Below are 25,054 nucleotides of genomic sequence, written 5' to 3' on the forward strand. Positions count from 1 at the left end.
TCAGTGGGCCATGATGTTAAGAGAGCTGGATTTAGTAAAGACAGGGAAAAGGATGCTTGCTACTTACATCTAAGTGATTAGTTCTGTGTAGCTTTAATGAAGCCCAGCATTGGGCTCAATTGACTCAAATCTGAAAGGTTTTGTAGATGGGGAGAAAGAGAAAGAAAACGAGCAGTGCAAATCATTGCAACACACACAAAATGCTGGAGGAACTGAGCAGGCCAAGTGGCATCTATGGAAGAAACTAGAGTCAATGTCTCAGGACGAGACCCTTCGGCAGGGCTGAAGAAAAAAAGATGAGGAGCAGATTTAAAGGTAGGGGAGGGGTGAGAGAAACACAAGGTGATTGGTGAAACCAGGTTGGGGAGGAATGAAGTAAAGAGCTGGGAAATTGATTGGTGAAAGAGATACGGGATGGGAGAAGGGCGAGTCTGAAAGGAGAGAATAAAAGACCATGGAAGAAATAAAAAGGGGGGGGGGGGAGAGGACCACCAGAGGGAGGTGATGGGCAGGCAAGGATAAGGTGAGAGGTGGAAAGGGGATGAGGAATGGTGAAAGGGGGGTGGGGGGGAGCATTACTAGAAGTTAAAGAAATCAATGTTCGTGCCAGCAGGTTGGAGGCTACCCAGATGGAATACAAGATGTTGTTCCTCCAACTTGAGTGCGGCCTCATCACGACAGTAGGGGAGGCCAAGGAAATGGCCCGATCTGCTAGCACAACTTGCTGGAGTTAGAATAAGTAGGACTTTTATTGAAACCCATCAAATATTGAAAGACCTAGATAGAGTGGACTTGTAGAGGGTGTTCTCTATAGTAGGGGAGTCTAGGACTAGAGGGCACACACAGCCTCTGAATAGATAGATGTCCTTTTAGAACAGAGAAGAGGAATTACTTATCCACAGTGCAGTGAATCTGTTGAATTCAATGCAACTGACGCTGTGGAGGTCAAGTCATTGAGTATATTTAAAGCAGAGGTTGATCAGTTCTTGATTAGCAAGGACGTCAAAGGTTATGGGGTGAAGACAACAGAATGAGGGGGATAATAAATCAGCCATGATGGAATGGCAGAGCAGACTTGATGAGCCAAGTGGCCTAATTCAGCTCCCCTCTCTTAAGAGTCCCAGATGTACAGTACAGCTAAATACAACTCTCTAGAGCCAATCCACACCAGGAGACAGAAGTTACAGTGTTATTGTTTGTAGATCACACCGCAGTTATAAAATAAAAGACCTGTTAGTAAGTAATCAGACAGGATTTAAAAAAAATAAAGTGGTGGTTAAAGCAAACGGAAGGGTGGTGGATCACATAATCAATGGGTGAGAATCCAGCACAAAAGGCACTCTAGGTTTCAGTACCACTTCATAGCCTAGATCAAAATGTGGCTGCCTTGCCAAGACAAGGAAAATACTCCATATTCAATTTCCTATCATTATCATTTCAATTATGCTGTGTGTAACTAAACCCACAAAACAGCAGTGTTCCAATATTACAAAGAGCTAAATGTGGGAGTGATGTTTAAAATGAAATAGCAGGTACTTTAATTAACAGTAACTTTGGGTATTTTGATAGGATTGGAAATAGATGAAAGAGTAACCCGCAGAGTTATGGAGGGAATGGTAAGGTGTCTGTTATGACACCTCACTGAGGGTAATGTTAATTGCAGAAGATGTGGAGGTGGGGAAAATGAGCAAGACCAGATGCACAGAAAATAACACTGCCAATTGAGACTGAGGAGGAGAAACACTTCTTAAGGAATAAAAGTAAGTCATCGAAGAAGCAAAGTTGTAATACTCCAAGTGTGGTCTAGCCAAAGTTTTATAAAACTTCCAGAGGGAGGCTTTGGCGAGGAATTAAAAGAGGTTTAAGGCCATAAGACATAGCAGCAGAATTAGGCCTTTTGGCCCCATTCCTGGGATCTTCAGAATTTGATTCAGGTTTAATATCACTGGCGTATGTTGTGAACAGCAGCAGTACAATGAAATACATGATAAATAAATATTAAGAAAAAACTGAATTACAGTATATCTATATATATACACAAGTCTATTTTTCTTTCTTTCTTGTGAACCTTCTCTTCACCCTCTCCAATGTCACCACATCCTTACAGCACTTAAAGGGTCCAAAACTGCTCAGAATACTCCAAGAATCCCCCCCACCACCACTCCGCAGCCCCGTCTTCCGCATCTGCAGAATACTCCAAGTTTGCCTTATATACCACTGCCTTATAAAGCCTCAGATTTACCAACATGCTTTCTGGATTAAAGGATGTTAACTATAAAGAGAGCTTGGACAAATCTGGATTGCTTCCTTAGAGTGTCAGACTGATAGAAGTTTATAAAATTAGGAGAGGTATAGTCAGCCAGAATCTGATTCCAGGCTAGAAATGTCCAATACTCGAGTAGCTTTCTGCCACTCACCTTAAATACCCTATCTAAGGTGAGTGGCGGGAAGCTTATAAGATATGTGGGACAATACAGAAGGCATTTAAGAGACAGACAGACAGGGAATGGAGGAATGTGGACATCGTGTAGGAGTCCCGCTGAAGGGTCTCAGCCTGAAACATCGACTGGACTCTTTTCCATTGATGCTGCTTGGCCTGCTGAGAGTTTCTCCAGCATTGTCTGTGTGTTGCTTGGATTTCCAGCAGCTGCAGATTTTCTCTTGTTTGTATAGGTAGAATTTATTTGTTATTGGGCTCAGCACATACATCACAGGCCAAATGGCCCATTCCTATGCTACACCACTCTAATAGCATAGAAAATCTCACTAACAGAACAGATCTATTAGCGTTAGGGAAGCATTCTACTGAAGATGAAGATAAATTCATCTTTTTTCTCTCTGTTTCCATTCATCTCCTACTTACATCTTTTCAGGCAGATCCATTGCAATTAACAAACCAGCTTTAGCATCCTCTCTCAGCCAGCAGTAACACCTCCTTATTCTGTCTTGCTCTGCAATTCCCTTTTGTTCTCTTTACCACCCTACCCCCACCCCTGTTATCTGTGGTTTCCTAACCTAGTCTTAATGAAAGGTCACTGACCTGACACATCAACTACCAACACTTCGAGAATTCATGCCATTCCTGACACTTCTCTACCCTTTCTCAATCTCTCTGTCTCCACTGCTGGGGACAAACTGTCTACTGATATCTCTTTATGAACCTACTGACTCTCACAGCTATCTTGATTTCTTCCCACCTATCACCTGCATAAATGGCATTCCCTTTTCTCAGTTTCTTCGTCTCTGCTGCATCTGTTCCTACGATGAAGCTTTCCTCTTCAGGATATTGTTCTTCTTCTATATTATGTATTGCATTGAACTGCGGCTGCTAAATTTACAAATTTCACAACACGTGCCAGTGATAAACCTGAGTCTGATATTAAAATCTCCCTCCTGGGACTTATATCTACAAGGAGAAGTGCTACACCTCCATCTCCTCGATTCATGGCTCACTTCACCTGCTGATTGGTTGGGGATCATCTACTGTATCCGATGCTCCCAATGCAGCCTCCTCTACATTGATGTAGACTGAGGCTCTGCTCTGTCGAACACTGTTGCTCCATCCGCAACAAGCAGGATTCTTCAGGTCCTGAAGAAAGTTCTTGGCCTAAAATGTCAATTGTTTATTCAGTTCTGAAGATGATGCCTAACCCGTTGAGTTCCTCCAGCATTTTGTGTGCGATGCTTTGGATTTCTAGCATCTATAGAATCTCTTGTGCTTAAGATTTCCTGGTGGCCAATCATTTTAATCCCAATTCCCACTCCCTTTCTGGTATGTTGATTCATGATCTCCTCTACTTGCTATGAGGAGGCCACATTTCATGTTGGACAAGCAACACCTCATATTCCAGCAGGGTAGTCTCCAATACGATGGCATGAACACATTGATGTCTCTAACTTCTGGTAATTTTCCCTCCTCCCACCTCCCTCACTCTGACTCCCCTCTTGCCTTTTCTCCTCACCTACCCATTACCTCCCCATGGTGCCCCTCCTCCTTCCCTTTCTCTCATGGTCTACTCTCCTCACCTATCGGATTCCTTCTTCTTCAGCCCTTTACCTTTTCCACCTATCACCTCCCAGCTTCTCATTTCATCCCCCTGCTCCACCACCAGGCTTCACCTATCGCCTTCCAGCTTATACTCCTTCACTCCTCCTTATTCTGGTTTCTTTCCCCCTTCCTTGCTAGTCATGAAGAAGGGCCTTGGGAGGCAGATCATGCCTCAGTAGACTGATTGACTTCTTTGAAGAAATGACATAACAAATTGAATTCTTTAAAGGTGTGACAAAGCTCACCGTAGAGCTGCGGTTGTTGTGTATGTAACGCTCAGTTATATTGGCTTGTATATGTCTAGGGGAAATCCCGCCCAGCACCGGCCCGAACGCTTCCCACTGAGTCAGTTGCTGCATCACTGCCGCCCGAATCGATCCCAAACATCAATCATCAGCCAGCACACACAGTACGTTTTACCAAGTACACTTTATAGATATTACTAAGTCTATGAAATTAATATAAATTCGATACAGAAAAGGAAGTAATGGAAAAAGAGGCGCCAGACTTAACAAAATCCAAGTTCTTCATGCACAACCATTGGAGCTCAATAAATTCCTGACGACCACCCGGATCCTGTTGACTCATAGCTCGGGACCACCCGGAGTGATCGACCGGAGCCTTTTCGCACATCCGCCGTCCTCTCCGTCTCTCCGCTAAAAACCCCCGTCCCCAGTCATATGAGACAACATTATCACCCGAAAAAAACGATAACATGACCACCCATTGGCTAATAGCACCCTGCTATCTGTATTAACCCAAGCAAATGTCTAGCTAGAGACTTTCTCAGCATTTAACATAACAAAGAAGCATTCCCAAGTATAACATAACAAAGAAGCCACTTTAATTAGCCTACGCAGTAACATAAGAGACGAAACCCCCTTACATGTATATGGATTTTAGTAAGGCATTGGACAAGGTTCCCCATGGTAGGTGCATTCAGAAAGTCAGGAAGCATGAGATCCAGGAAAACTTGCTGCGTGGATTCGGAATTGGCTTGCCTACACAGGGTGATAGGAGATGGAGCGTGTTCTGCTTGGAGTCAATGACCAGTGGTGTTCTGCAGGGAGTCAACGACCAGTGGTGTTCTGCAGGGATCTATACTGAGACCCTGTGCTCTTTGTGATCTTTATAAAAGACTTGGATGAGGAAGTGGAAGGGTGGGTTAGTAAGTTTACAGATAATATGAAGGTTGGTGGAGTTGTGGATATTGTAGAAGGCTGTCTTATAGGTTACAATAGGACATTGACAGGATGCAGGACATTGACGGGATAGGTTACAACAGGACATTGACTTTAGGTTGAATGTGAAGGCAGAATACAATGTTAATGGAAGGATTCATAGCACTATGGAGGAAAAGAGGGATGTTAGGGTGCACACAAGTTGATAGGTGGTTAAGAGGGCATATGATATATTGCAAACAACAGGAATTCTGCAGATGCTGGAAATTCAAGCAACACACATCAAAGTTGCTGGTGAACGCAGCAGGCCAGGCAGCATCTATAGGAAGAGGTGCAGTCGACGTTTCAGGCCGAGACCCTTCGTCAGGACTAACTTAGGAAGAGGTGCAGTCGACGTTTCAGGCTGAGACCCTTCATCAGGACTAACTTAGGAAGAGGTGCAGTTGACGTTTCAGGCCGAGACCCTTCGTTAGTCCTGACGAAGGGTCTCGGCCTGAAACGTCGACTGCACCTCTTCCTACAGATGCTGCCTGGCCTGCTGTGTTCACCAGCAACTTTGATGTGTGTTGATATGATATATTGACCTTCTTTAATTGAGGAAATGAGTTCAAGAACCACAAGGTAATGTTGCAGCTCTATTAAACCTTAGTCAGGGCACACTTGGGAGTATTATGTTCAGTTCTGGTCACCTCATTATACGAAGGAGGTAGAAGCTTCAGAGAGCTTGCAGAAGAGATTTACCAGGATGCTGCCTGTATTAGTGAGCACGCCTTATGAGGAAAAGTTGACTGATCTCGGGCCTTTCTCTTTGGAGCGGAGGAGGATGAGAGGTGACATGATAGAGGTGTATAACATGATAAGTGGCACAGATAAAGTCCACATTCAGTACTTTATTTTGACAGGGCAGCAATGGCTAATATGAGGGGGCATAATTTCAAGAGGATAGGAGTAAAGTATAGGTTTTTTTTTAAAAAAAACAGAGAGTGGTAAGTGAATGAAATATACTGGCAGGAGTGATGGTTAGCACAACATTATGGGCCTAAGGGCTTGTACTGTGCTGTACTGATCTGTGTTCAATGTTAAAGTGTGAAAAAAGGCTATGCAAGTTAATTATTTTTACTTGCATCAAATCTTCTAATAACTAATCCCATTTATAAAAGTGCCAGATATAGGATCAAAGTGATCTTTTGCTTGATCCTGTGTAAGACGACTGAAGCACTGAGATTCTGACAGAACTAATGAGGTAATTTTTGGAGTTCACTGGGAATTTACAGAAAACGGGGATTTCAAAAAAAAAGGTACAATTTAAACATGAGAAAGATGCAGAAGAGTAGGTCAAATGATCCTTTGAATCTGCCCGGCCAAGTAACAGCATTATGGCTGAACTTTGTTATATCTACATTCCCATCTCTCCCTGTGTCACTCAGTCCCGTTTTCCACCCTCCCCCCACCAATAAAATAAAATGGGTTATCTCATATCTTGAATATCAAAGTTCAAAGCAAAATTTACTATATATGTAAAGTACATATATGTCACCACATACAACCCTCAGGTTCTTCTTCCTGCAGGCATACTCAGCAAATCTATAGAACAGTAACTGTAAACAGGATGAGTGAACAAATATAAATAGCAGCAAAAAAATAACAAGAGTGTGGCGACCCACTTTCTAGCACACACGAACCAGCTCACAACAGCGCGCGCAGGCAGAGGGCCGGCCCCAAAAAGGGCGCCAGGCCATCTTCACCAGCAGGGGGAAAATCCCGCGCGCGGAAAGGGTCTGGGAATATGCATTCCCCACAGCAGTCCCGCCCCAGGGAGGGCGGGAACGGGAAGGCTTTAAAGCAGGCCGCGAAGTTGGAATAAATCTCTTTCATCGCAACTCTAACTCACCGACTCCGTGTGGTTATTCTAGCGCTGTGTGTAGCACACTGCGACAAGAGCATGAAGTAATAAGATAAAGCATCCTTAAAGTGAGACCAATAATTGTGGGAACAACAGAAATAAAATGAGTGTAGCGATCCCCTTTTGTTCAAGAGCTTGATGGTTGAGGGGTAGTACCTGTTCTTGAACCTGGTGCTGAGTCCCAAGGCAACTGTACCTTCTACCTGATGGCAGCAGCAAGAAAAGAGCATGGTCTGGGTGGTGAGGATCTTTGATAGTGGATGTTGCTCCTCAACAACCTACATCTACAATCGCTGGGCTACATATTCCCATTGGTCATTGATTGAAGAAATTCCTCGTTCCAGTTTTAAATGGTCAACTTCGCATTATAAGATTCTGTCAGTTGAAGACAAACAACCTCTCACTTCTATCCAACCGTTAAAAACAGCTACATACTATATGCCATTGAAATCGTCCCACCCCCCCCAAAAAAAAGGTGGAACACAACCCTTTCCTCTGCAAAGTCTGCAGATAGGATTACTCTCTCATGCATAGAATAAATGTCCATTTCATTTTCCTACAAATATATTGTGCCTTAGGTTAGTTAGGAAGCATAATCTAAGCACAGCAAGACCACACTGGGAATACTAAAACTCTATATAATTGTGGGAAGGTTTCCTGACTAACACTCCAACCACTTCTGCAATCCTAACTGATTGTTTTCTGTACCAATATGTAAACCTTCTGATGATTCATGTAAGATGACTGCACCTCCAAAAACCATCCTGCCTTTTTAATTTACTAGTGTCTCACCTTTTGGGGAAAAAAAATCCACAGAACTCAATGCAGGATAAAGTGTAAAAGCTACAGAGGAAGTACGGTGCAGGTAAATAATGAAGTGCAAGATCACAATGAGCTAGTGGAGGTCAAGAGTCCATATCATTGTACCAGAGGTCTGTTCAAGTGTCTTATCATTGTGATGGAAGCTGTTAAGTTTGGCGATGCATGCATCTTCTGCATGATGGGAGAAGGGAGGAGAGATAATGTCTGGGGGGTGGATAGAGCTTTGATTATCCTGGCAGCTTTTCCGAGGCAGTGAGAAGTATAGACAGAGTCAACAATGGGGAGACTGGTTTCCATGATGTGCTGAGCAATGCCCACAACTTAAGGCAGAGCAGCTGCCATACCAAACCATTATGTATCTAGATAGAATGCTTTCTATGGTACATTAACAAAAATATGCAAGGGCCAATGGAGACATGCCAAATTTCTTTAGCCTCCTTCGGAGATGGAAGTGTTAGTGAGCTTTCGTGTATGTTACATTAATGTGGTTGTTTATATTCTCCACAGTTGGGAGGGGATCAAGCAATGAATACTGCAATTCACTCATTAGGCCCTGCCATCCTTAAAAGCACTGGATTATTTCTGCTTTGCCTTCCAACTACTAAGCAAACCTCACTCAACTCCAATAGACTACACCAAAAGCCCTCAATAAATACTCAGAAAATCCCAAAGGAGTTGACTCTTCAGTAAACAATCGTATGGTAAAACAGTTTTAGCAAGGGTCAGAAAAGAGAGCTACAAAGGACTGAAACATCCCTGGCCACTCAAGGGAGATGGGTCTTAGGCACTTAAGGAGAGCAACTGGTCGCGAATCTTTGGACCTCTCTTTACCATGACCCAAGTATAGATGGAACACATACAGCTCTGGTCTTTCCAGTAGAAATGAAGGATCACTTGTATTCTTGCAAACTCCAATATATGCAGAGAGGTTTCAATACACTTGTAATGACACAGAGCGACACACTAGTGTAGTAGTTAACACAATGCTTTACAGTACATGTGACCTGGCTTCATTTCCTACTGCTGCCTGTAATGAGTTTGTTTATTTTCCCCTGGACTGTGTGGGTTTCCTCCGGGTGCTCTGGTTTCCTCTCACAGTCCAAAGACATAGTGGTTGATACAGTGTGGCTGGAATTCTACATTGTACCTCAATAAATAAATATGCTATAAGTATAATGGTGCCATGGCTAAAGTGAAAAGCTGAAGTGACCACTATGAAATGTGGGAAGGCTGCTTTGTTCTGTTGTTATTGTCTTTGTTGTTGTTGCTACTGGTTGTGTTGAACATTGTGTTCATTCTGTTGGCGCCAGAACATTTAGTGACCCTTATAGGCTGCCCCCAGCACATCCTTGGGTGTGTCGGTTTTAAATGCAAATGGAATGGATGGATTAAAATAAAATCTGGAATCCGACTGGAAGGACCATACCAGAAGGATGCTGTTGCTCCACATAGCTTAAGGCCCAGAGTCCATTTCAGAAGTGAATCTTAATCCCAATTCCTCAATGAGACTAGTGTAATGTTGGGGAGGGTGGTTGAGAAAGACTGTAAGACCATAAGACAAAGGAGCAGAAGTCGGCCATTCGGCCCATCGAGTCTGCTCCGCCATTTTATCATGAGCTGATCCATTCTCCCACTTAGTCCCACTCCCCCACCTTTCCACCATAACCTTTGATGCCCTGGCTACTCAGATACCTATCAATCTCAGCCTTAAATACACCCAATGACTTGGCCTCCACTGCTGCCCGTGGCAACAAATTCCATAGATTCACCACCCTCTGGCTAAAAAAATTTCTTCGCATTTCTGTTCTGAATGGGCACCCTTCAATCCTTAAGTCATGCCCTCTCGTACTAGACTCCCCCATCATGGGAAACAACTTTGCCACATCCACTCTGTCCATGCCTTTCAACATTCGAAATGTTTCTATAAGGTCTCCCCTCATTCTTCAAAACTCCAAGGAATACAGTCCAAGAGCGGACAAACGTTCCTCATATGTTAACCCTCTCATTCCCAGAATCATTGTAGTGAATCTTCTCCGTACCCTCTCCAACGTCAGCACATCCTTTCTTAAATAAGGAGACCAAAACTGCCCACAGTACTCCAAGTGAGGTCTCACCAGCGCCTTATAGAGCCTCAACATCACATCCCTGCTCCTATACTCTATTCCTCTAGAAATGAATGCCAACATTGCATTTGCCTTCTTCACTACTGACTCAGCCTGGAGGTTAACCTTAAGGGTATCCTGTACAAGGACTCCCAAGTCCTGTTGCATCTCAGAACTTTGAATTCTTTCCCCATTTAAATAATAATCTGCCCGTTTATTACTTCTACCAAAGCGCATAACCATACACTTTCCAACATTGTACTTCATTTGCCACTTCTTTGCCCATTCTTCCAACCTATCCAAGTCTCTCTGCAGACTCTCCGTTTCCTCAGCACTACCGGCCCCTCCACCTATCTTTGTTTCGTCAGCAAACTTAGCCACAAAGCCATCTATTCCATAATCCAAATCGTTGATGTACGATGTGAAAAGAAAGGTGGCGGTGATATTCACAGTACGGCAGGGGAACAACAGATTGCATCTCTACCTTCCTTTCGATTCCAAGGTACACAGTGGCAATGCCAAGCTGTAGTTTAGTGACCCAGAAGCAAGTATTGTGGTTCCAGCTGAGTTGCTGATCAGTGCATTGATATTAATGAGCTATTAATGCACTGATTAAGTTCCACCCAAGTGCACAAACAACCACTGGTCTAGAAGGTATCTCGTTCATCAAATCTTTTCATTCCAGATGTCAATGTTCAAACACTCCCGCTATTGTCTCATTAATAGAGTTGGCCAACAGGTCAGGCTATTGGAACACAAAGGTGCAGCCAGGAACCTTAGTAACACAGTTTGTTAGAGTCTTGGTGACATTTGCTTGGCCGAGGTTATCCAAAACACAGCACAAGATTTCAGAGGATAAAGACATTTTAGGTAGAGGACAACAGAGCCAGCAAGGCCTACATTTTAAAAGGACATAATAGCTTTAACAAAAAATTTGTCTTAGATACTTAAAGATGCCTCATGCCAATAGATAATAATCCATCTGGCAACTTGACACTTGCTCAACTGACACAACTGACCAGCAAGTTCATGGAGTCAGGCATACAGCATTACAGCATAGAAACAGGCCCTTCAGCCCATCTAGTCCATGCTGAACTATTATTCTGCCTAACCCAATGGGCCTGCACCTGGACCATACCCCTCTGTACACCTCTCATCCGTGGTCATTTCTCTTAAATGCTGAAATCGAACCTGCATCCACCGTTTCTGCCAGCAGCTCATTCCACACTCGTACCACGCTCTGAGTGAAGATGACCTCCTTCATATTCCCCATAAGCATTTCACCTTTCACCCTTAACCCATGACCTCTAGTTCTGATCTTACCCAAACTCCGTGGAAAAAAGCCTGCTTGCATTTATCCTGTCTATACCCTCATAAATTTATATACCTCTATCAATTCTCTCCTCGTTCTCCTACTAGCCAGAAAATAAAGTTCTAATCTATTCAACCTGTAACTCATCTGGTACATCCCTGTTTCAAGCAGACCAGGAGCACTTGAAGTTATCTCTGAAGTTTGTGCTAAAATTCTAGACGTCAGTTTTCAACATCCCAGGGCTGCAGAGCATTGCCTCCTGTTCTTCTAGTAAGAAGGCATTCACCAGTTTCCTGTGTCCATAGTTACCTCCTACACAGAGACCTTCTTGTCTGCTCTGCAAAGCCACCAACTCCCTCACCTACTCTTCCAGTTTCCACACAGTCCTCAGTCAGGATGAGGCAGGCATCGCAGAGAATTATTGAGGATTATTGACGGTATGATGACTAATCAGCTACACAAGAGATTCTGTAGACGCTGACAAATAACAAATCAGCTGTCTGGTTCAGAACATAATTGTTTCCAACAACATGAATAAAAGCAGCAAGCACTTGATACAATATGCTCACAAGATGAAAAGCAGAAATTTGTCTGCTATTAGTAAGATTTTCACAATGTGCTCTCCTCTACCTGAACATCTCCAATTATGTTTCACAGCCAATGGATTATATTCTGAGTCTCTTACCAGCTGAACATAGTTAACATGACTCATGTACCATTGATATAATAACTCTGTCAGCTATTTCAGTTTGAATTATTAACTCAATTATGAAATGTGGACATCCCTGTCTAGACACAACTAACTCTTGAACAAGGAGCCAGTCAGAGTCAACCACATGGTGGGCCTGGAGTGACTGGGTAGGAATAGCAGATGCCTTCCCCTCAGGGACATGTACAAACCAGGTGAGCTTTCTAATCACAATATCTTTACATCCTGGTCACTATTACCTATACTAGCATGGTTTCTCATTGCTAAGTAATATCCCCACCTTATGGGGTAGGACTCAAACTTCTGTCTCTGAATCAATTGTCCAGACCACTGGAAACTTGTCTAGCAACTTAGCCACAATATCACAGCATCCAACAGTGACACGGATCGAGGAGTCACTCTGTTGTCCCAGACCGAAAAGGTCTTCAAAACAGTGCCTTGGATTGATATACAGGTTTCCCCCTACTATCCGAAAGTTGAGCATTCCTATGAAACCTTTCGTAAGCCGAAATGGTGTAAAGCGAAGAAGCAATTACCATTAATTTATATGGGAAAAATTTCTGAGCGCTCCCAAACCCAAAAAATTACCTGCCAGATCATACCAAGAATCAGCACATACACCCATGCACACACACCTGCCTGCGCAAGGCTTCACGGTCATGGTAGTCTTTCCTCGGGGTAAACACAAGTTTAAAGCAGGCACCTTTTTTCTATATAAAGTAGAAATAATGTATGTACAGTGTAGTTTCACTTACCAGAATCGGAAAAGATTTAGCCAAGAACCGATTTGTAGAAAAAAAAAATCGGCATGTACACGCATGCGCACACACCTGCCCGCACAAGACTTCACGGTCATGGTAGTCTTCCTCAGGGCAAACACAAGTTTAAAGCGGGCGCCTTTTTGCGTAAAAGAGAAAATCCTCTTCGGATTTCTTTCGGTTAGCGAAAACAGGTACTAATGTAGGTTTTTCGTAAAAGCGAAGTGGCGTAAAGCGAACTTTTGTAAAGCGGGGGACCTGCATCATCCAAAGACATCAGCAACAATACAGCACTGCGGCATCAGTTTAAACATCATCTACATTCAAATCACCGGAGAGGAATTCACAGCCTCATTACTCAAGAGGCATAAGTCCACACCAGCAGCAGCACAACTAACAAAATTGGAACAGTCAACAAGCTGAGTCTCGAGGAAGAGCTAGACCCTTCTGAGCCTTTACCCAAACTGCTAAAATTTTTCCTTTTCCTGAACATACTGAGTGACCTGCTAAGTGCTATGATTTTTATTTAATTAGATGAAATTTTAAATTAAAAAAACAATAATAGGTTGTTAAAATCTGCAATGCACCGTAACTTGGGGAAGCAGTTAATAGTCATTCATGGCATTGACGAGGGAAATGAATAAGAAAGGATGAGATCTGCAGGGAAGAGGAAATTGGGTGAGACCAGTATGAACAGCTTCATTCTATGTGATAATTTCTCTGTAAATAAAGGATACACAACACCAGCCATTTTCCCACTGGAACTGAATCTCATCTTCTGCCACAGAGATCACCAGGCACATCTCACCTAGAACTGTTTTAAATCCTATAGACCATAGACATTGGCCCTGGTGGGAAGATCACCAGAACGATAATTTATCCTTTTAAGCCCAGTTGTTGATATTTGGCTTATATTCACCTTCTGTACAACAGTTAACTTTTTTTTTGTACACAAGGTCTTTAAAGCCCTGTTTATACAAGTTTCTAGCCATTAAGACCCTCACCAATGATGCAAAAGAAAATTTCAAAATGTATTAAATTAATTAAGCATAACAAGCAAAAAGTTAATATAACTAAAATAACTAAATTTAACAGCATAATATTACAAACAACAAAAGTAAAGCAGGAAGAATACAAGCAGGCTACTACTATTCTTTCAGAAGCTCAAATCAATTGTTAAGTCATCACATTAAGTGGTCAGAGCAGAAATGACCACAAGGTTCACTACTACCTCAATAAGAGATGGGTTTGTTGTTGCATGGAGTGGGAAGTGCATACAGCACACTGCCAGGCATACTGGCGGAGGCAGTTTAAGAGACTTATAGATAGCACATAGATGAAAGAAAAATGGAGGTCTTTGTGGGACAGAAGTGCTATAACGATCTTGCAGTAGGTTAAAAGGTCAGCACAACATTGCTGTACTGTTCCATGTTCAATGAATCTTCATATGACAACCACCTGTGAGTGCTCCAGCAGAAATCAGGAGCAAGAATATTAATCGACGTTTCTTTTTCTCCCCCTGTTCCAGGAGTTTAGTCATAGTCATAGTCATACTTTATTGATCCTGGGGGAAATTGGTTTTCGTTACAGTTGCACGTTGAGAAACTTGCTGTAGTGTTTCCTTGCAACCTTGGTTGAAGTTGGTCAAGTAAATGAAGGCAAAAATCAACCAATGATTTATTACATGATAACTCAATAATATACCAGTTGGTGCTTTTGTCATTTGGGTGGCAGAGGAAACCCCTGCAGAAAAAGTTGCTACACTGCTGTTTTAGGGGAAAGAATAGCAAAGGCTAATAACTAGTAAATAGGGAGGTGGATTGTGCTAATGTGGTAACAGGGAATTGCAGGCATGGAATGCAGCAGCGATAACACTCATGTTTCAGGAGCTTCACTAACTATGAATCAGAACCAGAATTAGGTGTATTATCACCAGCATGTGTTGTGAAATTTGTTATGGCATGATCCCATTGTAACAGAAAATTGGATTTACTGTTAGACCTGTGGATAATCATTCTATTCTGTAATGAGGACCTAGTCTGTTACTTAATTAAGTCTTCCTTTAGCCACCATTGTTATCAAAATGTGGTTTTACTGGTAATATTGTCAACGCCGTATTAAATTCACGTTCAGGTAGATCAGCTTTAGCAGTCTCCTGGCTCAGGTAGATCAGCTTTAGCAGCCTCCTGGCTCAGGTAGATCAGCTTTAGCAGTCTCCTGGCTCAGGTAGCTTCAGCTGACTTCTAGGGCACATCAGTTTTTAATAAATTACCCATTATTTCGAACAGCAGCTCCATGTGATCTTTCAATTTGCCCCTAAAACTGCATTACTAGAAAATTTCACAAGGTACTTCATGAGGTCTTTACAGAAAATAAATGGCACTGAAATTTTAATTTTTTTGATGGCTAAGTGTTGATTTTAATCAGGAGCTCTGACAGTACTTAAGCAGGGATTTTTTTTTGTTTTTAATATGAGTAGGTATAGAGTTAAAGAGTTATAGATCATAGAAAAGTACAGCACAGAAGCAGGCTCTTCGGCCCATCTAGAGCCATTTAAAAGGACTACTCCCATTGACCTGCACTGGGAACATAGCCCTGCATAACCTACCATCCATGTACCTATCCAAACTTCTCTTAAACATTGATACATATATGACAGATCAATGAAATCAGTTCTTTCCACGTCAGATTTCCTCCTTTCCACCCTGACAAAGTTAGTTCTAAATTTCAGGCCACCTGTTCCTTTGGTTAAGCAGGTCATATCAAATACTTGCTGCACACAATTCATTCTCTAGGTCATAATCACATGTTGGCTGCAATAAAAGTGAAACGTGTAATACTCACCTATTTTGGAGATGAGGGTCAAGCTCACAGCGTTGCATCACTTTATCGCAGTCCAGTCGAAATGGACAGTGAACAACTAGCTTATCGAGGAGATTACGCACTAGCAAACTAGATTTCCGACAGTGCTGGAAGTGAAGCTTCTTACGATCCATGGGACAGAAATCCTGCTCCTGTAGGAAATTCTCCAGGCATTTGAAACAAAATGTATGACCACACGGAGTGTCCAGAGGCTGCAGTAATGGCTGGAGACAAATGTGACAAACTAGTTCATCGTCCACTTCATGCTGATAATCGTATAGGTGGTTCTCCAGGACCATATGAGCCTGACCACACTCATAACACAATTCGTTCATGGCAGAGCTTGCATCTTCAACAGCTGCGTCACTCATGATCCCCACAGTATCAAAAACTTCTTGACGTGCTACTCTTCCTTCTTAGACGCTCTAAGCCAATATTTACTGCAAAAGAGAAAGTTTAAAAATAGTACATCAATCAAGCGAATACTCACTGTGAAATCCAACATCATTAACAAACATGCAGTTTAACAGGGAAAAAAAGCAAATGATGGAAACACTAGAACAAGCCAAGCCAGGAATGAGAGATGGAATTAACATTTCAGGTCCATGCTTGTTTGTCAGAAGTGACTAAGAGTCTTAGAGTCAACATTTTGGACTGACCCAAAACTTCTCACAGATGCTGACTGACCTTCTGACATTCGGCATCTGCAGTGCTTTCCATTTTCAGCGCAGTTAATAGGTCATACAGTAACTCAAGCTAAGGATGTAGATTCAACCGAGCCAGAATTACCAGTGATTTCAACAAGCCCACCATGCCTGTTTATTTATATTCCCTTCATTACAGCATAAAATGGACTTACCCTCACCCACCCAGATATGTGTACAACACTTCAATAGTGGCAAAGCCACTAATTCCACCTCTGCTCAAAGTATCATGCTCACAATATTAAACATGGGATGCACAAGTGTTTCTTGTATTTGTTGTTGTCGTCAGGAAATGGAGACTGCAATGTCAGTCAATTGCACTGCAGAGTCCTTCTGGGAGGGTGAACCTCTGGGTGACTTGACTTCTAAACAATTTTCTCAAGTGTGTATCCAATGGAGTATAACATAACAGAGGCAAAGCAAGTAGAAATCAGAAACACTGTATCTTCCAATTGATGCACTTGCAATTTTACTCTGTTCGTGCTGTTAGCTCTTGTCTGCATCCTTGCAGAAGCAGGAAGAAGCAGCCTTTTCTCTATTTCTCCTACCACATTTGAATGAAATGATTTTTGATTTAGAGCAATACTCTTCACTTATGCTGTAAAACAATTGTATTGCACAAGAAGACATTCACCCCATCATACCTGTCAGCTCCTTGAAAGATCTCATATATTAATTGCATTCCCTAAATTTTCCGCCCAACGGTCTACAGTTTAACTGTAAATCTAACTTTTTATCAAATCTGCTTCCTTAACGATTAATTGATCCCATAACAAAAACTTACTCATTGGAAAGAAAATTCCTCAATTTCCCTTTTGCTTGCCAGTTGTCCGAAATCCGTGTCCTCCAGTTTCTAATCTAATTCTTGTCAGTGTGGATGAGCCATTGAACAAGAGGGTAACTGTGATCAATTTTAATCCATATCTAGACTGGTCAAACTAAATTAGCAGTAAAACCATGGAGGATAAATTCCAGGAGTGCGTAAGAAGGACCAGTAACTTGAGCGAGCTAACCAGGGAAATGGCTGTCTTAAACTTGGTGTAAATGAGGTCAGGTAATAATCTTGTTGCACATGGCGCTTCAGGGAACGTAACATGAATGAATTATTGAATAAAGTGAAGAGTGAAACAGTTTAACCCAGGGCCAAGGTTCTGTATTTAAACAAAAGAAACTATACAAAATATAGTAGCCTATCAGCATATGCTTTCAGACTTCTGTATCTTTTGCCAATGGAAGAGTGAAGAAAGAATGTCTAGGGTGGATGAGGTCTCTGATTTTGCTGGCTGCATCACTAAGTAGAGACAATGTCCATAAAAGGAAGGCTAGTTTCCATGATGTGCTGAGCTGTGTTCACAACTCTGAGGGTTCCTGTGGTCACCTGTCGAATCAGATGCCATACCAAACTGTTATGCATCCCGATAGGAAACTTTTGTGCAGTGAATAAAAATTTACTTATTTATTTAGTGATACAGTTGGCCCTTCCAGCCCTTTGAATCACGCCGCCCCAGCAACCCCCAAAAATTGGTAGGGATCAACAGGGACATGCTGAATTTCCTTAGCCACCTGAGGAAGTAGGTTAGTTGGTGAGCCTCATTCGCTGTGGATTCTAGGTGGTAAGACCAGGACAGGCCATTAGTGATGTTCACTCCTACAAAATTAAAACTGTCAATCCTCTTGACCTCAACACTGTGCACTGTCTCCTTCCTGAAGTCAATGACCAGCTCTTTTGTTTTGCTACCACTAAGGGAACAGTTATTGTCATGACACCACATCTTAATAAACTATCTCCTTCCTTTACTCCAACTCATTGATATTCAAGTTATGGCTCCCTATCATCTGCAAACTTGTGGCTAGTTGTCATCTTCCAAAATTTGGTGTCTGAAAAAAATGGAAGGTGTGAAATATAATCCCATGGTCTAAATAAAGAGAACCAGGAAATGCAGATCTATTAGCCTATGTTTGTCTGTCAAAAAGGATGTAATAACAGGGCACTTGGAAAATAAATCTGAAATCAAAGACAATACAGGTTTGTGAAAAGGAAAAATCTACAAATCTACCAGACATGTTTGAGGATGTAACCAGTAGAACAGATAATCGAGAACCAATAAATGTGGTGTATTTGGATTTTCAGAAGGACTTTTCTATGGTTCTGCAGACTTTAGAATGGAAATGTAAAGCTAATGGCTTTGTGGGTAATAATCTAGCCAAGATGGAAACTAATTGACTCACTAAACCTTCGGAACGTAGGATTTTATGAATAAAATTTGCAAGTCAATTTATGTACGAACAAACCAAAAACAGTCACCTTAGACAGACATCATTACGTCAGACATCAGACATCATTTCTTTAAGTGAATACAACAGCTCAATGATGGTGTTTGTGAATCATGTAGAAGAGTTACTATTATGAACAACATGTGCCATCTGTTACCCATTACATTACCTTACACAGACCCTCCCAAAATTCACCAAAACCAGCATTCTGAGTCTGTCTGGAGCTTGTAGTTGGCTCAGGTCCTATCTGCCTTGGTTGGAGTAACATTAGGTGTCGCTGACTCACCCAGAAGGGTGCTGACATGCACACAGTCATGCGTGATCAGGGGTACAGTAGGAGAAACATCCAGCTTTTGGTGGGCTGGTTTAAGGTGGGCCGGATCTACAGAAATACACTCAGGTTTACCCTTCCTATCCATAATAAAATTTTTTTGGACCTGGGCCATCATAAGGAGGCTTAAGGGGGTGTTGATGTGTATCGAGGACAAAAATGAATGAAATAGAATGTAGGTCAACTGGAACCCAAGAGTGTTGTATGCCATGATAGACATGGAGGTAGACCTGGAACCCATAGCAGCTGGCATACACCAAGTCAGCTATGGAGAACTGCAGGTCCTCTTTTGGAGCCATTCTGAGTCCCAGGACACACGGGAGACTCTTGTCCATCAGGGAGGCCCTCAGAGCAGTCTTTAAGGAACGGTGAAGCCGCTCGCACAGGCCATTGGACTGCGGGTGATATGCTGTGGTTTGTGATGCAATTTAATGCCTAGGTTTTGGGCCATTGCGGCCCAGTGGTCTGACATGAATTGTACGGTCCACCATGGTAGGGAGGGCGATGGAACTGAGTACCAACCAAGTCCACATTGACCTGTACCAACCAAGTCCACATTGACCTGTTCAAACCATTGCTCAGAGACATCAAAAAGTGCCAATGGTGCCCAAACATGACAGTTAGTTTTCACCCACTGACACTCCAGTCTTGCACATCCTTACTAAGCTTGTGCCACAAAAGCTGTAAAGCAACCAGTTTCTGTGAAGCTTTTCCGCCCAGATGCAAAATGCCATGAATAGCATTACGAGACATGATTGATAAGTTCCTGGCCTAAGGTAGAAGGAGTCAACTTTAGAAAACCTAACACATTTATTTTTCCTACATTTACACATTTAGTCCAGTGGTCGTGGAGCATACGGATCCCTTCTTTGTAGAAGCCGGTGTCTTGGACCTCCAGAAGTGGTCCAAAGCAGGGGTGATTGATAAGTTTGTGGCCTACGGTAGAAGGAGATTAGTTATTAACTTCAAACTTTCTGCATTTTCACTCAAAGAGTTGAACTGCACGTGCATGTAACGAGAGCTGTATAAAGCCTGGTTTATACTTCTGCACTAACTGGATGCCGTAACCTACACAAGTGGCCTACGCACGTTGTGAGCATTTATACTTGTGCATTGGTGAGTCTGCGTCGCTGGGCAATTCACGCACATCATGCATGCGCACTCACCTGCCCGCGCAAGGCTTCATGGTCATGGTAGTCGCGGGGTAAACAAGATGCGAGAGGCTTTTTTCTCGTGCGAAATGTGCCCTCCATAATTTCGGAGGTCTGTAAAGCTTTATGGACAGTCAACCCTAATGCGAATGGCTTTCACAGCAGCCTGGCTCCAAGAAGCAATCATCCACAGTATTATTCTCCCCTTCAGAAAGCTACGTGTCAGTCGTGAATTCTGAAAAGTAGGCCAGGTGGTGTTGCTACTCAGCAGGCCAAGGGCCTGATGCTTTGGCCATCGCAGACACAAGGGTTTGTGGTCAATGAACAGTGAAATACTGGCCCTCCAGTAAAAACTGAAAATGGCAGACAGCCAAATAGAGATCGAGAAGCTCGCGGTCAAATGTGCGTACATCATCTCGGGGGGGGGGGGAGAGAGACCGGGGGTGGGAGACAAACTGCCGCTGAAGAAGGCATGCGGCTGCCACAAAGTCGCCAACCAACTGTTTATGCACAGCACCCACAGCATAGACTGAGGCATCAGTACTGATGGTGATAGGTGCACCAGTAGGGTCACGTTCAAATGAGCTCACTTGGTGTCACCAAATGCTCTGGTCATGTCTGGTGACTACTCAAGCATGCGATTAGGGACACTGCCTTTTAGGACACTATACAAGGGTCCTAAACTTATACTATACAAGTTCGGCAGTTCGCAAAATGAAATGGTGATAGAAATTCACCATACCTAAAAATTCTTAAGTGCTTTGGTAGTGCAGGGCAGTGGAAAGTCCATAATAGCAGCGATTTTTGAGGTCAGGGGCGTCACATCTTCTGCATAGATGTGGTGGCCAAGAAAGTTAACAGTAAACAACCTGAGCTGCATTTAGCAGGGCTAATAATCAGCCAATGTCAGGTTACATGCTTGAAAAGTGTGCAGAGGTGTGATGTGTTTGGATTTGGATGTGCTGGCAAAAAGTATGCTGTCCAGGTAACTAAAAGGAAGATCTAAGTCATTTAGCACAGTGTCCATTAGTCAATGTAAAGTCTGTTCTGCATTTTTCAGCCCGAACAGCATGCACAGAAGCTCAAGTAGGCCAAACCGGGTTTTTGGAAATGTCCTCAGCACACACAAGCACTTGGTGGTAGCCCCTGACCAAATCCACTTCAGAAAAAGTTATCATTCTGGATAAACGTGCTGAATATGTGGACCCACTGAGGGTGGTGGCTTCATCAAGGTGGTGATAATCGCCACACAGATGGCAACCATTGTCTGGCTTAGGGACCAAGTGGAGGGGTAAAGCCCAAGGGCTATTCAGCCTGTGTAAAATGCCAAGCATTTCCATGTTAGCAAACTCAGCCTTCGCACTGGCTAACTTGTCCAAGTCAAGTCTACGCACGTGGGTGTGGACCAGTGAACCGGTTGTGAAAGTGTGGTGTTCGACCCCATGCTTTGTGACTGTAGTGGAAAATGTGCTTCAAAGCAGTTTGAATAGTTTAATCAGAGGTCAAATGTGGCTCCTTGGTTAGAAAAAACACACTTACTTTTGCACTCATTGTTGTATTTAGTATGACCATGCATACTGTTTACTCTGTGAGATTACTGTGGGCAAGGAATTTCATTGCACCCTGATGTATGACACTAAACTAATCTGAATCTGAAAGGCAAGATGGAGATTTAAATGGTGATAGATTGGGGAAAAGGTTGATGCACAAAAGAATCCAAGTCTCCCTGCACGAGACCAATCACTGAAAGCAAACATTCAGGTTCAGCAAGTGGATAAGAATGAGAGAGTTTCTGAGTACAGGAGACCACACCTCGAGTACTATTTGCAGTTCGCTCTATGTTTCGATGTACATGTGACTAGTAAAGCTAATTGTCAATCTGTAAGTCCCTTACCAATACCTGCCACAGAGGGAGTGTATGAAAGTCCATCACACTGATATCTCTAGGATGGCAGGAGTGTCATACAAGGTATGATACTCCTGACGAAGGGTTCCGGCCCAAAACATTGACTGATCGTTTCCACGGATGCTGCCCGACCTGCCAAGTTCTTCCAGCATGTTGTGAATGTTGCTTTGATCCCAGCATCTGCAGATTATTTTGTGTCATACAAGGTATGATTTGTACAGTCAGACATGTATTAATTAGGGCATTAGAAGAACAAGACAAAATCTCATCAAAACGAATTCTGAGAAATTAGATGCAGAAGAAAATGCCACCTGGTAATACTACAGAATACATCTAATGGTCATATTCTGGGTAGGGGTTAAGGTGGAGAAGTTTCTTCACTCAAAGGTTGTAAACCTTCTTTATCACACAAGCTTATGTAGGCTAAAGGCTGATTTATACTTGTGTATACTAGCTTACGCCGTAGCCTACGCAAGTGGGCTACACCGTTGTGAGCATTTATACTTGTGCATTGGTGTATCTGCGTCGCTCTGCTATTCACCGCCAAAACGCTAGTTGGCAGTGGGGTTTCTATGCCATGGTGTTGAGTTTCTTCGTGTTGAAACCCAACACAAAGAAATTCAAACTTCAAACAACCGCGACTGAAACTGAAGGAGGGTGAATTTTCTTTGCTTGTCCGGCCACTGAGAGACATGGACGAGGAAATGCATTTCAAATATTTTCGGATGTCGGCAAGTAGATTTGACAATTTGGTTCATCGTCTCCAACCATTTATTTCGCATCAGTGTATGCACAGTACACTCAGAGACTGGCAATCACCATTCGGGTTTTAGCTTCAGGTGGAAATCAACAGGCTGTCGCAACTAGCTACAAACTGGCGTCAAGCACAGGGTCCTCCATAATTTCGGAGGTCTGTAAAGCTTTATGAAAAGCATTGCAGCCAGAGTTCCTTCCCTGCCCTTCAGTCGCCCAATGGGAAGCTATTGCAGCGTAGGAGGAAATGCGATGCTACCAAGCGGACCAATCACAGTTGTCTCGGTCTGCGTCGCCGCGACACGTAGTTACATTTTGGGCGTGTTAGGCTACGGCATAGGGTTCGGCATAGAGTACAGCATAGGGTACACGGTTACGCCGTACCTACGGCATACATTTGACGCACAAGTATATATCAGCCTTCAGCTGCTGGATGTACTTAAGTAGGAGGATGGTAGAGTGGAATATCATTTTGATAAAAGATAAAGTTGGTCCTATTGAGTGGTGAAGCAAGCTTGAAGGGATGAATGGCCTGCAGTTGCTTCTATTTTTGTTTATTTTCATGAATTTCTATTATCAATGCCAACATAACTAGCACTCACGAAATCTCTTACAAATTCCTCTTCCTAACGACTAAACAGGAGAGACTGGAGCTAAGGATTCCTACCTCTCGAGTCGCTCAGTGTAATCATTCATCTCTTCAGTTTCAAATACATCAGATACTGTGTTTAAAACAAACAAAAACATCTGATTACAACAGTGATATTTATTCAAGGTTTGGATTAATTGGGTGCTTTATTTATTTATTCCAATGTTGATAGCACTAGCAAACTAGGGATTTACTGTCCATCTCCAGTCACTGGTTGATCTTAATGAATGATTTCTTAGGTCATTTCACATAACCACCATCAAAAGCATAGGCAGGTCTGGAGTCAAATAAACCTGACGAGGATGGCAGAGATATAGTATAACCCTTTCCCAAAGGATAAGAATTAACTAGAAGAATTCTTACAAAGTTTCCATAGTTTCAGGGTCCTGGTACAGTGCCTAGTTTGTTACTTATTGATGAATTAAACTTCCTAACTACTCCAAAAGAATTCAACTCATGTCATTTGATCAATGTCTGGACTTAGATATAAGAATCTGTTACCAAACCTTCAAGAAAACCAACCCATTCAATTCGAACATAAACACATACTTCTTGCAGTTTTACAATGAACAATTAGGGCTTACTGACAAATTTGAGATTAGTTACCTGGTAATTACACAGAGAAAAACAGTAATTTATAAACACAAGAGATTCTGCAGATGCTGGAAATCCAGAGCAACACACATAAATGCTGGAGGTAATAGCTAACCCAAATTAGAATACATTAAGTCCATGATCATATGATTTTTGGGTATCCAAGTCACTAAGAACACAACTTCAGCTGTCAGTTCTCATTCCTAATACATTTGGCAATAGTGAAATATGCACCCTACCCCAACTCCTCTACACCTTAATGTAGAATCACCTGCCGTGCACTGTATTGAATGGCAAGAGTATCACGCACCTAGTACCAGGATCACATTACAATGTCAAAATAATCATTTTTAAAATAATCAGCAAGGAATCCACAGGAACAGTCAGCACATCCTGTTTGCAAGTCAGGATAAGCTTTCAGTCCAAAACACAATGTATGATGTCAAATTGAAATACATCAAAAATAAACACAACTATACTAGGCCTGGATCATAAACATCGCTCTATAGATTGGCACAAGAATGCAGGGATGCTTGAGGGGAGCCAGGAGTGGGAGAGTCAGATCTAATGTAACAAGTACAGAATTCATCAGTTTAGAAAATAAAAGATCAAAACATTAAAGTACGTTTCAATAAACACAAAGTATTCAATATATGAAAGGTCAATAAATATAAGGAACCTACTTGGTGGGAAACAATCACTCATTAGCAAAGATCTTTCCTTGATGCCTAGTTGACCCATTTCTTTCCATTCAAGATAATGGAACTTTCAGCTACTCAAGTGAACTCGGGCTTTGAACTTGTCTTTTTGGATTTAAGTAAATCATCTATTTAATGCTCAATACAACCTTTGATTCAGTGGTGAATCTGTGGAATTCACTGACACGGAAAGCTGTGGAGGCCAAGTCGCTGATTATATTTAAAGCGGAGGTTAATAGGTTCTTGATTAGTAAGGGAGTCAAAGGTTATGCAGGAAAGGCAGGAGACTGGGGTTGA

General features: G+C 42.4%; 1 protein-coding gene across 4 annotated transcripts in view; it reads right to left on the reverse strand.

Moving 5' to 3' along the window:
• lnx2b (ligand of numb-protein X 2b) overlaps positions 1-25,054 on the reverse strand; it is an 87,109-nt gene that overhangs the window by 33,303 nt on the left and 28,752 nt on the right. For 2 of the 4 annotated variants that reach the window (XM_063060963.1, XM_063060966.1), the window contains exon 2: positions 15,680-16,137. In XM_063060963.1, the coding sequence (XP_062917033.1) occupies positions 15,680-16,068 (389 nt within the window). In that variant the 5' untranslated portion in view covers positions 16,069-16,137. Of the gene's footprint in view, positions 1-15,679; positions 16,138-23,483; positions 23,539-24,742; positions 24,876-25,054 lie in introns of those variants that run through there. The other 2 variants (XM_063060964.1, XM_063060965.1) reach the window with 2 other exon arrangements.

The sequence above is a fragment of the Mobula hypostoma genome, chromosome 10, assembly GCF_963921235.1.
Source record: "Mobula hypostoma chromosome 10, sMobHyp1.1, whole genome shotgun sequence".
Lineage (NCBI taxonomy): Eukaryota > Metazoa > Chordata > Chondrichthyes > Myliobatiformes > Myliobatidae > Mobula > Mobula hypostoma.